Source organism: Ambystoma mexicanum, chromosome 1q, assembly GCF_040938575.1.
Source record: "Ambystoma mexicanum isolate Mex_15411 chromosome 1q, UKY_AmexF1_1, whole genome shotgun sequence".
In the NCBI taxonomy this organism is placed as follows: domain Eukaryota; kingdom Metazoa; phylum Chordata; class Amphibia; order Caudata; family Ambystomatidae; genus Ambystoma; species Ambystoma mexicanum.
The window spans coordinates 1,004,625,124-1,004,638,318 of record NC_090922.1 but is presented as its reverse complement, the minus strand read 5'-3'; the positions used below and the strand labels follow the sequence as shown (position 1 = coordinate 1,004,638,318).

At 41.8% G+C, this 13,195-nt stretch overlaps 1 protein-coding gene across 1 annotated transcript in view; it reads right to left on the bottom strand.

Annotated features, from left to right (window-relative positions):
• Positions 1-4,453: 4,453 nt before the first annotated feature.
• Positions 4,454-13,195, bottom strand: part of PIGK (phosphatidylinositol glycan anchor biosynthesis class K) — a 577,610-nt gene continuing 568,868 nt past the window's right edge. The window contains exon 11 of the mRNA XM_069641674.1: positions 4,454-4,872. Coding sequence (XP_069497775.1) covers positions 4,756-4,872 — 117 coding nt within the window. The 3' untranslated portion in view covers positions 4,454-4,755. The remainder of the gene's footprint in view (positions 4,873-13,195) is intronic.

The following is a 13,195-nucleotide window of genomic DNA, read 5'->3' as shown; positions in this document are numbered from 1 at the left end:
TTGAAACTACTCTGAACCCTGTGCGATATTCAGAGACCGGACCACTAAAATGTTGATGTTGTAGCAATTGTGATAATGCTAGGAATATGAAAATTTACAGGATTATGCCCAGATGTCATGCGCATGTATGTGGAAAAATGTGTACAGATCTGACACTGGGTAAACAACCAAAAGTGCGAAAAACTGTCAATGTTGAACCAAAACTCTCAAGAAGATGGGACTCGGACGGATACGTGGTCTATTATATCTGTGATGTGAATATGTATTATTAGCAAGTTGGTGATATTGTAAATATGCTTTATATGAAAAAGAGATTTTCTGTGTAGAAACAAAGGGGAGGTTTTTCCCTGGATTGTAAATTGCAGCAACATATGACACTAGATTTCCTTCTCAAATCAGGAGAGGGAAAATACTCTGACCAATCGGATTCCTAGAGGGTGGGCTTAGTATAATCAGCCTACCCACCCCTTTGGGAAATACATAAATAGGGACTGTTTAGGACCTAGAGACACAAACATTCACCCATCAACTGATTTACTGATGAAGCGCTCTGCAGGAGAACCCAGATCCAAGACTCCAGAACTCTGAAAGCAGAAAGCCCAATTCCAGAGCTGAACCCTTCTCACCTTGGCCTTTAAAATCTTGCAACCTGATTTTAACCCCAACCTTCCAAGGGGAACCCCACAAAAAGAACAGCCGGGCATGCTGTTTCTGCTTTCTTGCCAAGAACTCTTGCTAGAAACCAGAGATCCAAACCAGTAGAGCAGAGCTGTAACCCAGAACCAACCCGTCAGAACCAGAAACAGAGGCCGTGCAGTGTCCAGAGTGCCATGCTGAGTGCAGAACGAAGCGCCTGAATCCTGTTCGGTAGGCTAGCAGAATTCCATTCCAGAATCCTTTGACCAGATCTTTGACGGGCCTATTCCAAACCATAGTTGCGAGTAGCTAGCATAGAATGGTCCATAGGCAATCTCTTATCCTTAAGTAATCCAATCCAACCCATTTGAACATATCCAGAACCATATAGTAGAATCTCTTTTGCTTTTATTGAATCTTTCCCTCACCCATATAGTCCTTTGATAATTGTAGTGATAATATCATCTTTGCACTAATATATTTACTGAAGAAAGGCAAGCGTCTCGGCAGATAGAAACCATCCGGGGGCGTCACTGGATCAGTGGCTGTGCTGTTGTGTAGCTTGTGACTTCATAGACTCCCCAATGTAAAAAATATCTTTGTTTGTAAAATGCAAAAGCGCATCTTTCATTTAAAAATCTTGACTCCTTTTGAGAAAAATCGACCTTCACTAAAACCTTCATAACTTCTGGTCCGTACATGCTAGAGACGAAATTTAAATGTCAGATTTATGCTAACATCCTCAGCTTTCAAAGAAACTAAATAGCTCTTCTTTATTTGCGTTTCTCGCGCGCTGAAAAGTTTGCAGCAAATCTGCATTTGGCTCAATTTCAACACATGTAAAATAGCTATTTCGTGCATCCAACCTCAGAATTCAGTTTCCCATCTGCTAGTCATTCAACCATCACTGCTAGTGTTTACCTGAAACTATCCAAAGCGGCTCCCACTAGTTTTGAATCCCATTTAGAGAATTAAATCAATTTTCAGTGTTTTCCCCATTCATTCAAAACAACATTCAAAAGCATTTGACCTGTTTAAAATCATTCCTGTTTCTCTGTAGGCTTGCTGGGGGGAATTGGGATTGAAACTGCATTTGTTGAGTGTTTATTCCTGAAACCTGTATTCTCTCCTTCCATCTTCATCTTGCATATTAGGGGGGATTGAGTAGTATCAGGAGGAAAGTGATTACAATGCATTTGATTGAACACACAAAAGTATTATTTCTGTGCTGCATTAATATCCTATTGTTGCATTTGACTGAACCCACACAAAGTTTATTCTATGCTACATTATTCTTCTCATCCATACTCCTACTGGTTAAAGAGATTGTTGATTGTAATATCACCCATTGATGATCATTGTATAAATAATAAGTGTGATATCTAGATATTGTTCAAATTCATAAACGTGTGAAATGTATCTTGTTCAATCCATAAAATAAATCTTTTAACTGAAAAACAACCTTCTTCTTGGTTCAGTGAGACCGGGGGGAGGGGGATTCAAAGAGAGGGGCATGATATTAGGGTACATCATTCAGAAATAAAATAACTTTAGGCATAAAAATATATAATTAAGGGCATTTGACTGAACCCACACAAAGTTTTATTCTATGCTACATGTGACCCTTTCTGGGGAATTTGGGGATGAAGAGGAGGGAGATCCATGACGCCTCTTCTTAAGAGTGTCTTGATCTCGAAGAGGGGTGGGAACCGGTTCGAGATTTCGATCGGGAATGTTTCTTTTGGTGACGAGGAGACGAATGTCTCAACTCCGCTGAGGACAATTTTGAAGGGGTAGAAGATTTAACTGTCTTACCTCTTTCTAGCTTCCCCCTGCGCTCCTTCAAGGCTTTCGCTGGCATCGACATGCAGTCCTCATATTCCGAACACTGGTGCTGTGATCCCAGACACCACAAACAGATCCTGTGAGGATCTGTTAATGACATTGGTTTACCACAATCTTTACATTTTTTTAAGCCAGACTGTGGCGTCGATGTTTCGGACGAAGATGCCATCGTAGGATATAGTATTTTTTAAAGATTTTTCGATGAGTAGAACCGAGCGGTGCGTTTCCGAGGCTTACGAAGCGCAGAAAAATGGACGCTGCGCAAGACTATTTATACCTATGGTGACGTCTGTGCCGATACAGAGGCCTTCTAGGGACTCCGACTCAAGGGACGTCGACGCACAGCACCCTCTCTATAGAGAAAAAAAAATTCCACGGCCAGCAAGATGGAAATAGATTTATCAAAGATAAGGAATACGTGGGAGGACACAATCCAATCGAAGTACAGCAATTTATGTAACAGAGGGTCGAAGCAGAAATTATAATTTAAGGGGGACACGGCTTAGAAGTGGGAATAACCAACACTAAGTTTGAAAGCTGGGACCGGCTAATTCTAGGTGGCAAGGGTTATTAATATCACTATCTTATTTGAATACATACCAACATTTAAAGATCTGCCAATGATAACATGACATTACACTGATGTTATGGCATTGGTATGTCTTTTCATGGGCAAAAAAGTAACTGTTTCAAAGTGGCTTTTTTGCAATAAAAATAAACATGAATCAAGGGAAATCCAATGTACTGGGGGAATCCCCCTGTAAAGAAGCCCTCCTTCCCAAATAATATTTACTTTAAAGCCCTTACTTTTGAGCGGATAAAATAAACTGCATGCAGGTTTAGCACTGAAATAATAATGGACAACAGGAAATTTTACTAACAGATGGTATTTGTAATCGCAGCTGCTGGAAGAAAGTCAAAATCAGCAAAGGTTTTTATTAACCCCAGTTTTGAAAAGCAACTAAATCATTAAAGTAAGTTGCAAATTGTCCTCTGTGTTTTAGTGAGCTTTAAATTGGGTTTGCAGTTCTAATTGTAGCATTTGCAAATACAGAATTACACCCCATTTCAAACCACAGTTTGTTAAGTAGAAACACTAAACACACATTGCCTCTAAGCCCCTAAAAAGTTAATGTACTCACATTCGATCTGCATTGGACCATATACAATTTTCCAAACCAACCAATCACTGCAATTTTAGTGGAAAATGTAATGTAGGAAATGTTTCCTGGTGAGTGGACATGAGATGGTTTGTCCTAAATAGCACCAAAAGGCTCCTTCATGGCACGTTAAAAAAGAAAATCAGAAAACATGTAGAAACAAAGTCTAGGTACTGCTCATGCACTTTCAGACGTGCATGTCCATTCGAAACATTGTGCCTCGAAAGGCTAGTAACTGTCCAACACATGCGTTTTGGTAAGGCTCTATTCCCAGCTTATTATTTACAGTTGCAAAACTATAGTGGGATCTATACTGATGATCCCTTCATACCTGAGGGTATAGGATAACATTAATCTACATCTTTGCACATTTCTACCCCCTGCTTCGTATCAGTAAAAGCTAGACTTTAAACAAAGCATTTTTATAATGATTAATCAAAGAATAATTAGAAAGAAAAGGGCTTTAAGAAAGAGGCTATGCCAAAAGCGTGTACTTAATAGAGAAAAAAGCAATAATTCTATTGTGGCTCAGGCTGTAGGTCTGGAAAGAGACTTTCTTTTGAATTGATGGAATTACATCTCACATAAGGGACTGTGTAAGAACAGAACCGCCTATTACTGCGCTCTTTAAGATAGTTTTCTAAATTCAATATCACTTTACAATGCACTTGCGTCTTCTCAATGTCACTTGGCCTAGTAAGATCGCTGTTTTTTGTTCTCCCATGTTCCGCTCCCCTGCCTTGTTGCGCACTGAAACACTTGTGTACGAGCGCAATAGAAATAAATATCAATATCAATACAAAACTGCAATAAACATTTAAAAAATAATATAGTTTAATGTCTTTGAGATTGTTGCAAAAGAATGATCATAAATTTAGATTTGCAAACAGAATCGGGAATACTTCAAAAGGTTTTATCAGTTCACTTCACAGTTGGAGATACATTTTCATTAGGGAAGTATATTTCGGAAGTGTAAAAGATCTAGCCATACATGTTTTACACTTTAAGTTAAACTAAAATGAAAGAACACACGCTCAATTCACTATTTATTATCAGTAGCTGGATGCGTCTTGCTGCCGTTTTAGAAGAATTGCAATCTAAATTGACCAGGAACCTAAAAAATATGTTTCATGTGCTTCATTCCATATGTTTTGAAGAAGACCATAATAATCAATGTCCAAAGTCCCAAAATGAAACCGCTCGGAGGATGCCAATCTTTTTGCTTTGGTTTCTGAAAATAAAGAGAACATTCACAACATTAGTAATGTTAAATTCACAATAAGGGCAACAAATCTAAAAGTTATTAATGTTATTTAGTTTGTTGGCACAGTAGTAGTTGTTGTTTACAGTTTACATCCACAACCTGCTTATATCTCTTAAATCATTGGGTACAAGCTGCTGGAAATTGAGATTAAAAAGATAAAAGAAACTCAAAACCATTGATTTTACACCAACAAAAAAGAAAGAAATAGTTACCGACTGTAGAGACTACTGTACTTCTAGTCCACAGTCACCTTGCCTCATACTGCTGAGAATTCATCCCATGGGGAGGGGACCAGAGCCTTTTGCATCTCAAGAAATGTGTTTGATTTTCTAAAGTGCTTTGTTCTGTGCAGGGAGAACTTAAGAGCTCTCCTGACATCAAGTGGTCGAAGAGTGGTTTCAGCAGATGACTGAGGATTTGGAAAGAAGGTGGAAAAAAGAACCTCTTTGTTGCTATGGAATGAGGCACACCACCTTAGGTAAACAAGGTAGTATTTTTGAAAAACAGTATACAAGCCAGAGGTTGACTGTTTGAATCTCGCTAACCCTTTGCACAGATGTAAGATTTCAAAGAAGACTGACCTTCCATGTAAGAAACCTCAACTCCATGGAGGACAATGGTTTGAAGGGCGTGTGAGCCAATGGCAACAGAACAATATTCAAATCCCAAACCAGATGGGCATTCTTAGCTGGGGTAAAAGCTTGGTAATCTCATTAAGTGGGCAACCTAAAGGGTTGATGTGCTTGTCTAGGCCCCAATGACAGAATCTCAAAGCTCTGGTCCCAAAGGTAAGGGGGAGGGAGGGGTAAGGCAGGTTTTGTTGGGTCGGGTTGTATGGGGTTGGGGAGGCAACAGAGAGAGGCTCCCTGTTGCCTTTATAATTACTTATTTATAATGTGCTTAATAACCAGAGGTTTCTAAGCGCAGACCCTGGGACGGCACCTTAGTCGTGTCGTGTCGTCTTGCTTCCAAGGGGGACGAGTTGCCCCATAGCTATCCTTCTGAGACTTCCCACATAAATAAAATGTAAAAATAAATGGTGCCCCCCAGGGGAATGGTGTTCCAGCCACCTGATTGTTCTATGACTCTTCCCCGGGTGCGAATTGTTTTAATTGCCCACTTCCAAGCAGGATATAGTAAATCTAGCCATTCTTACATTGGCTGACCATGTTTTCACTCATGATGCAAAAGAATTCCAGCTGCGTTTTATTTTATTTTTGGTATTGGTCTTCATTTGGATCATCATGCTTATGCAATGTATGATGTCTTGGTACATATATAGCTTCTCCTTTACTGTAATACTGAAACTAGGTACCTATCTGAAATGTAATGTCTATCCGTGTTTATTTCGCGCATTCTAGAGTTGATGGAAAGATAGTTTGCGCTTTCACAGGCTTGATGATTGAACATTTCTACACAGCAGAGAACAAGATATGGTGAAATGACATATTGTAAAAGTATGTACTGCATGCAATAATAATAATAGTGATTTGTTAGCTTATATATTATAATTATAATGATTCATTTATGCAGGGGCCATTGTGAAGTGTCAAATAAATGTCATGTAGCAAATGCTCAGCAAGCAGAATGTGGTCAGTTTACACATGTTTTTGCTGATCATGCTCCAGAGTTTTACAAAGCGCATAATTATAGCAAGCAAATGTACAGTAAATCCACATAAAAGTGCAAGAAAAAGACGGTAGTCACCCCTAGTTTCCTGTGTGTGTGAATGGCAAGTCGCATCCCATTTTTCAGTGGTCTCTGCTACTGAAATTAACGCCTGGGAAGAAAGTTAGCAAAGTGCATGTAACGGACATATATAATATGTCATGGATTTCCATGTAAAAAGCAGGGAAGAAATATGTGTTTCTGTAGTTCGGTTGGTGGAGAGCATTGAAGACATACTCGCTTCATGATCTTTGAAGTCTCTCAAAAGTGTGCAGAGTGTAGGTGTGCATGTGTAGGTGTGCATGTGTAGGTGTGCAGGTGTGTGTGTGCGCATGTAGGTGTGTGTGCGCGCGTTTAGGTGTGTGTGCGCGTGTGTGTGCGTAGGACCTGGAAAGGCCGGAATCAGAGAAATGTGTTGTCAAACTGAATGTGCTGTGCAATTTCATAAACATTCCGAAGTGGCATATTGCATATTTCTGATATACCAGTACTAAATATGAAGCACTCATCTTTAAATGACATTCATCTTGGTGTACAGACCACCGACATATGATGCAACCTTCGTCAACAACTTCATAGAAGTCATCACCAATTTAGCCATCAACCAGGAACACCTAATCATCCTGGGGGACTTCAACATTTGGTTTGAAGACAGTCACGCCAACTCCCATAACTCACTCACTGAACAAGTCGCCACCATGAAACTACGACAACTAGTAAAAGGGGCAACACACTCGCCAGGACACACCCTCGACGCAATTTTTGCAAATGAAAATCTCATCACCACAGCACCTCCGATACAAATACTGTGGAGCGACCACCTCATCATCCCATTCATGAATACCATGCCAACCCAAGTACGCATCCAACCTCCTAAACTCGCAACTACCACCAAAAGAAACTGGAAACACTTCAAAGAAAGCAACCTATTCGAACAACTGGAACTAACCAAACCCTCAACTACAGAACTAGAGCTAGCTGACCTAGATGGGAAAGCAGGACTACTACACAAATGGACTACAGACACAATAAATAAGATTGTCGCAGAAAAACCATTCACCCCATCAAAAAAAAAGAGCAATGGCAAAATGGTTCACACAACTATTAAACACCATGAAACAGAAAAACAAAAAGATGGAACTGGAATGGAGGAAAGAATACAACCCAGACCAAAAAAAACACTATTCCAAAAACAAATCCGTGCATACAAGAAGAAAATTCAAAAGACGAGGGGAAGGCATTATGATGACAATCACCAATGCCACCAACACACAAAAAGAAATGTTTAACATCATTAAAGAGATGAGAAACCCACCAGGCTGCGATAACACCCCAACCCCCTCAGAGAACCTTTGCAACGACCTGGCAGACCATTTCAAGAAACAAATCAATGACATCCGACAAACCATACAAAAGAGACCAACCAACCACAACATACAACCAAACAAACCTAACACAGAACAACAGCACAAACTCAAAAACTTTCCTGAAATAACATCAGAGGCATTCGCATTGCTGGTAAAACGCAGCAAGAAAGCTGGGTCACCCATGGATCCCTGTCCCCCGGACCTCTACAAATCAATCCTTGCACAAGGAACGCCTGCAGAATACTACAGAAAACTTCTAAATCTATCGCTAGCAACAGGGACTGGGCTGAGGACCTTCAAATCAGCCTAGATCAAGCCACTTCTAAAAAACACAAGTGGCAACGTAGAAGACCTCTCCAACTACCGGCCAATTTCAAACATTCCCTACCCGGAAAAACTCCTGGAAACCTACGTATATAAAAGTACCCAAGAGTACATAGAAAAACACCACGTACTAGACCAAGCTCAAGTAGGTTTCAGACCAGCAAGAGGAACGAAACAGCACTACTCTCCATCTGGGACGACCTTAAAACGAACGCAGACTCAAACACAACCTCAGCCCTTATTCTACTTGGTCTTTCCGCAGCCTTTGACACAGTTAGCCATGACACCCTGAGCAAAAGACTAGAAGTCATAGGCATAACAGACATAGCAATACTCTGGACTAAATCATTCCTAGCAGACAGAACAAACTGTGTGGATTAAACCCTTCAAATCCACTCCACGAGTTAACGCCTGTGGAGTACCAAAAGGATCCTTACTATCACCACTATATTTCAACATCTACCAGACTCCTGTCATCTAAGAATCTTCAAAAAATACAACATTACTTGCTACAACTAGGCCGATGACACCCAAATCATCTACAAAATTAAAGACAACGAAGAAGATCACTCAACTCTAATCAACTGTCTGAAAGAAGTCTTCAACTGGATGAATGCCAACAACCTAAAAATCAAGCCAGGAAAGACTGAAATCATGATCATATCCAAAGACCAAGGGAATGAAACCGCCATTCCATGGCCAACGGAAGTGGGAACCGCACAAACACCATCTAAGGTAGTAAAGAATCTGGGAGTCCTGATGGACTACACCCTAACCTTAGAACCACAAATAAACGCAACAGTGAAGAAATGTTTCTTTCTCCTCCACACGGCAAGAAGAATCCTACCTTTCCTCTCCTTCATGCACAAAAAACTCAATATCGAAGCCCTCATCATGTCGAGAATCGACTATGCAAACAGCCTCTACCTCGGCATACCAGAATACCTCCTGAAGAAACTACAACAAATCCAAAATGCGGCAGCCAGACTACTCCTCAAACTATCCAGAAGAGACCACATCACTCCTGCCCTAAAAACACTACACTGGCTCCCAATAAAACATCGCATCACCTTCAAAACCATGTGCATAACGCACAGGGCAATCAGAGGACAAGGAGCAGAATTCCTTCAAAAGAAAATCACAGTGTACAAACCAAAGAGGCCCCTCCGATCCATCAATGAAAACCGCCTGGAGCTAAAACCATACCTTAAGAAAACCTCCTACCACTTAGCCGCAAAAAAAAAACCTGGAACAACATCCCAAAAGAAACACGGAAGATCACCACAAATTCTGGAAATTACTAAAAACCTGGCTCTTTAAGACAACAGACTCAAACTGAAAACCGAAACAGAGAAAGAGGATGGTTATACTGTAAAGGATACTGACAGCCCAGAGCAGACAGGGTAGCTCACACAGTAATGGGACGGATGACACCAGAAAGACTGAAACACATGGAGACGGAGCCAACTACCCCAGACAATCCCAACAACAACCTCACCCCCCACTTAGCTGCCACCAGGTACCAAAGTGTCAATTGAATTGTTAAGACACGGACAATCACCACACTAGATGAGTGGTGGTTAATTGGCAGGTGCTCCGGCCCCGGAAGTAGGAAGGGAGGACAGGTGGGGTGGTGAGGGAAGCTGGTTGAGGTGGGGGACAGAAGTGAAAGGGACAATGAATGCAAGATGGGCCCAGATCAGATCAGTGGCGCACCAGGAGAGACTACACAAGCCCTGCGCCTCAATTCAGGATAGCTATGCCAACTAACCAATTCCACTAACAATTTCCCTCCTCTGCATACACCTCTCAAACTCCAAACAAACACAACCACAAACCTGCAGCACAACAAACCGCACAAACTTCACTACATTGCAACAACACACACAAAACAAAAAAAATATCACACATACTTCAACAGCAGTACACAACGACTACCGGCCGCAAACACCCTAGGCCCAGCCAACGGACCCAACGGGCTAAGACCGCCAACAGCACATCACTGCTCTCTTGCACTTTTCCTACTTTCTCCCACTAACCCACCGTCCCTTCATCTTTCAGACTCGTCAGTGCGCCAGGGGAGCACTCCGGTGGTGATAGTGCGCTGTACCAAATGTCCTTTAACATTAACATTTGTGTATTGTGTTTCAAAAGGTTGCTATCCAAACAAAGTCACAATGGGGGTTACTTACCAGAGAGAGAATAAAGGTAAAAGAAAGAATAAGAAGAGTTGGGAGTTTAGGTGTGAAACTTCATACCAGTTAGCAAATTGCAGAACACTGGTGAATAATTCTGCTCTTGTAGAAACATTCCAAAGTGCCAGACATCATGTAGTGGGCAATAGGAGCTCTATGCTGACCACTCATACCAATGGAATGATAGCGGAGTCAGAATCCACCCTTATGTTGAGTACACATGCCAAATAAGTCACTATATGGAAGATCTGATGACAGAGTGGCTATGTCAAAAGAACTACATTAAGAAGGTATACCTGTTCCCCTATGCTTGATCGTGTAATAAAGCTTGGAATTGTCCAGGAGGCCTAGAATCGCCATGCCAAGCACAAGTGGCAGAAAATATTTCAGCTGCAAGATGATGGCTGTTGGCTCTGGTATGCTCAGCTAGAGCCAACTTCTCTCGGTCAACCAGAATGCTGGCGCCACAGTTAAAGCCAGAGTGTATTTGCGCATGTGGATAGAAAGCTGCATAGTGAAGGATGAATGGAGGGATGGCAACTGGGGGATAGAGTCCTGGGACCACTAGGAGACAGCATCTTACCAGCTAGCCACCTAGGTAGGGGTATATATGAATAACCTGACCCGTAAGATGCCAGAATGATTGACATGATCTTTATACAAACTCGAGGAGCGATGCAGAGGTTTGAAGGAAAGGAGTGAGAGAAGAAAGTAATTGCTAGTCATCAGTGAGATGGCTCACAGGTCCCTCATTGCCATTTCTCAAAGACTGACAAAAACAAGTCATACCTTTGGACCACAGTGGGATTTTCCATGGCTCCAGGTTGTAAGCCTGCAATTCTTCGTTTCTATGGTGCCAAAAAACCTGAAGAAAGGTGTTTGGCATATACCTATTGTTTTCAGAGCAAGACTGACTTGCCAACGATGTAAGTCTGCACATACTCGCAGAGTTACTGGACTTTCTCATTGGTGGACTCAGTAAACAAGTCTTTATTGTGAAATTATGTTCATGGTGACTTTATGGGTCATAATGAAGATGGAGAATTGAAGAAATGCAGATCTTCATGTGAGCACCCCGAGGACAACATCCCAATGCTGGGTTTTGATGGGATTCAACACTGAGCTCAGGAGATTCAGGGCTTCCAGTCTGGCATTGCAGCTCTTGAGTTCAAACTGTCCAAATTCTGCTTCAGGTATGTTCTGTGTATAAGCCATCAGCCCTTTCTAAAGTTCACTGCTGAATCTGCCATAACTGTGTGCATCGTCCTGAAATAAACCCTGGGTACAGGTTTAAACAGTTCTTCCCGTGAGTCTCTGCATTCCCTATACTCCGTTCATGTCAGGGAGCGGAAGCTGGCATTGTTTTAGTCTTATGAATAGCGAACGTGACAAAAGTAAAAACTTTACACAAATTCAAAGCATTGGATGCCATAACTGCAGTACCATATGGTTTGTTGCAGAAAACAAGGACCACCTTTATTGTATCAGGGTTGCACAACCTTTTAATCCCCAATTAAAGTCCTGGGGTGAGTACCTCTATCTCCAATGACAAAGTGTTTGCACCCTTGAACAACCCATCCACATACCCCATTAGGATAAGGAGTATTACCAATTAGTTGGCGTGGGTAGAAATGTAGGGGAACCTGTGTCAGCATTTGCGGAAATTTACAGCATCTCTACACTCCCTGGTCCCAAATGTCTCGACTGTCGAGATGCCTTAGGCTGCAATTATGAAGAGAAGAGAAAAAAGGGGCACAGTGGAAGTTCACAAGGCCTGTTAGAACGGCAGTGCCTCCCAAATGGGGCAGCCCAAATGGAAGCGAGGGTCAGGAGAAGGAACCTTGCACCTCACTGTCCTACAGACACCCACATGAGAGGCCCCCCTTTCTGGTTTAACATGGGATTAGGAAACGCACTGCTTGCACAGTCGTACACGTAGTGAACATGCAGTCAATCTGCTTTCTCTATTAAGTCACAGAAAGAGAAGACTACAAGTCTGTTGTCTTGAAACACAACACCAAGATGGATAGGTTTTTGTGCAAGATGGCAAAAGGCTGTGTAATAAAGGTAAGGACCAGACAAACAGTGTGGAATGTCGTCTGCATGGCACAGTGATCTTTCCCTTCCATGCCATTAGCGTGGGACCCATTTGGGTAGCGTTAGAGCAACAAACAGGAGAAAAAACGGAACATACTGGCCAATTATGGTTTCAGCCATTAACTGAATATAGCCTACTTTGAGGACTTCTTCCATGGCCCACATGATATATGCATCTAAGTGCAAATAGGGGTTCTGCTACCAAAACAGTACTGCTGAACGACCATAGAAAAATGTAAACTATCATTGTTGCCTATTCTGGTTAGAGTTAAAGGCATGGTCTAGTAAAAATTTTTATTGTCCCTACGGGTCGGCCATGTTTTTTTAAGCCTAAGTGGCTCGATTTTAGAAAACTTTCCTATGGACCTTACCCGAGTTTTCGTCCATTAAACGCACGCGAAAACAAGCACCAGGGAGCCGCCATTTTCTGATAATCCTATCTTTTCCCCCATTGCCCTGGCTGACCTGCTTTTGCGGCACTAAATCAATTCCCCCGCCCATGAGCCTGTCATCAGCAGACTCGTACCGCCAATTTCCCAACGCCAAAGCACGTCTCGTGTCAACATTTGCTGCGCTTCAGCTAATGACGTGTCGCCATGGAAATGGCAGGACGCCTCTTTCCTCAATAAGTATAAACAG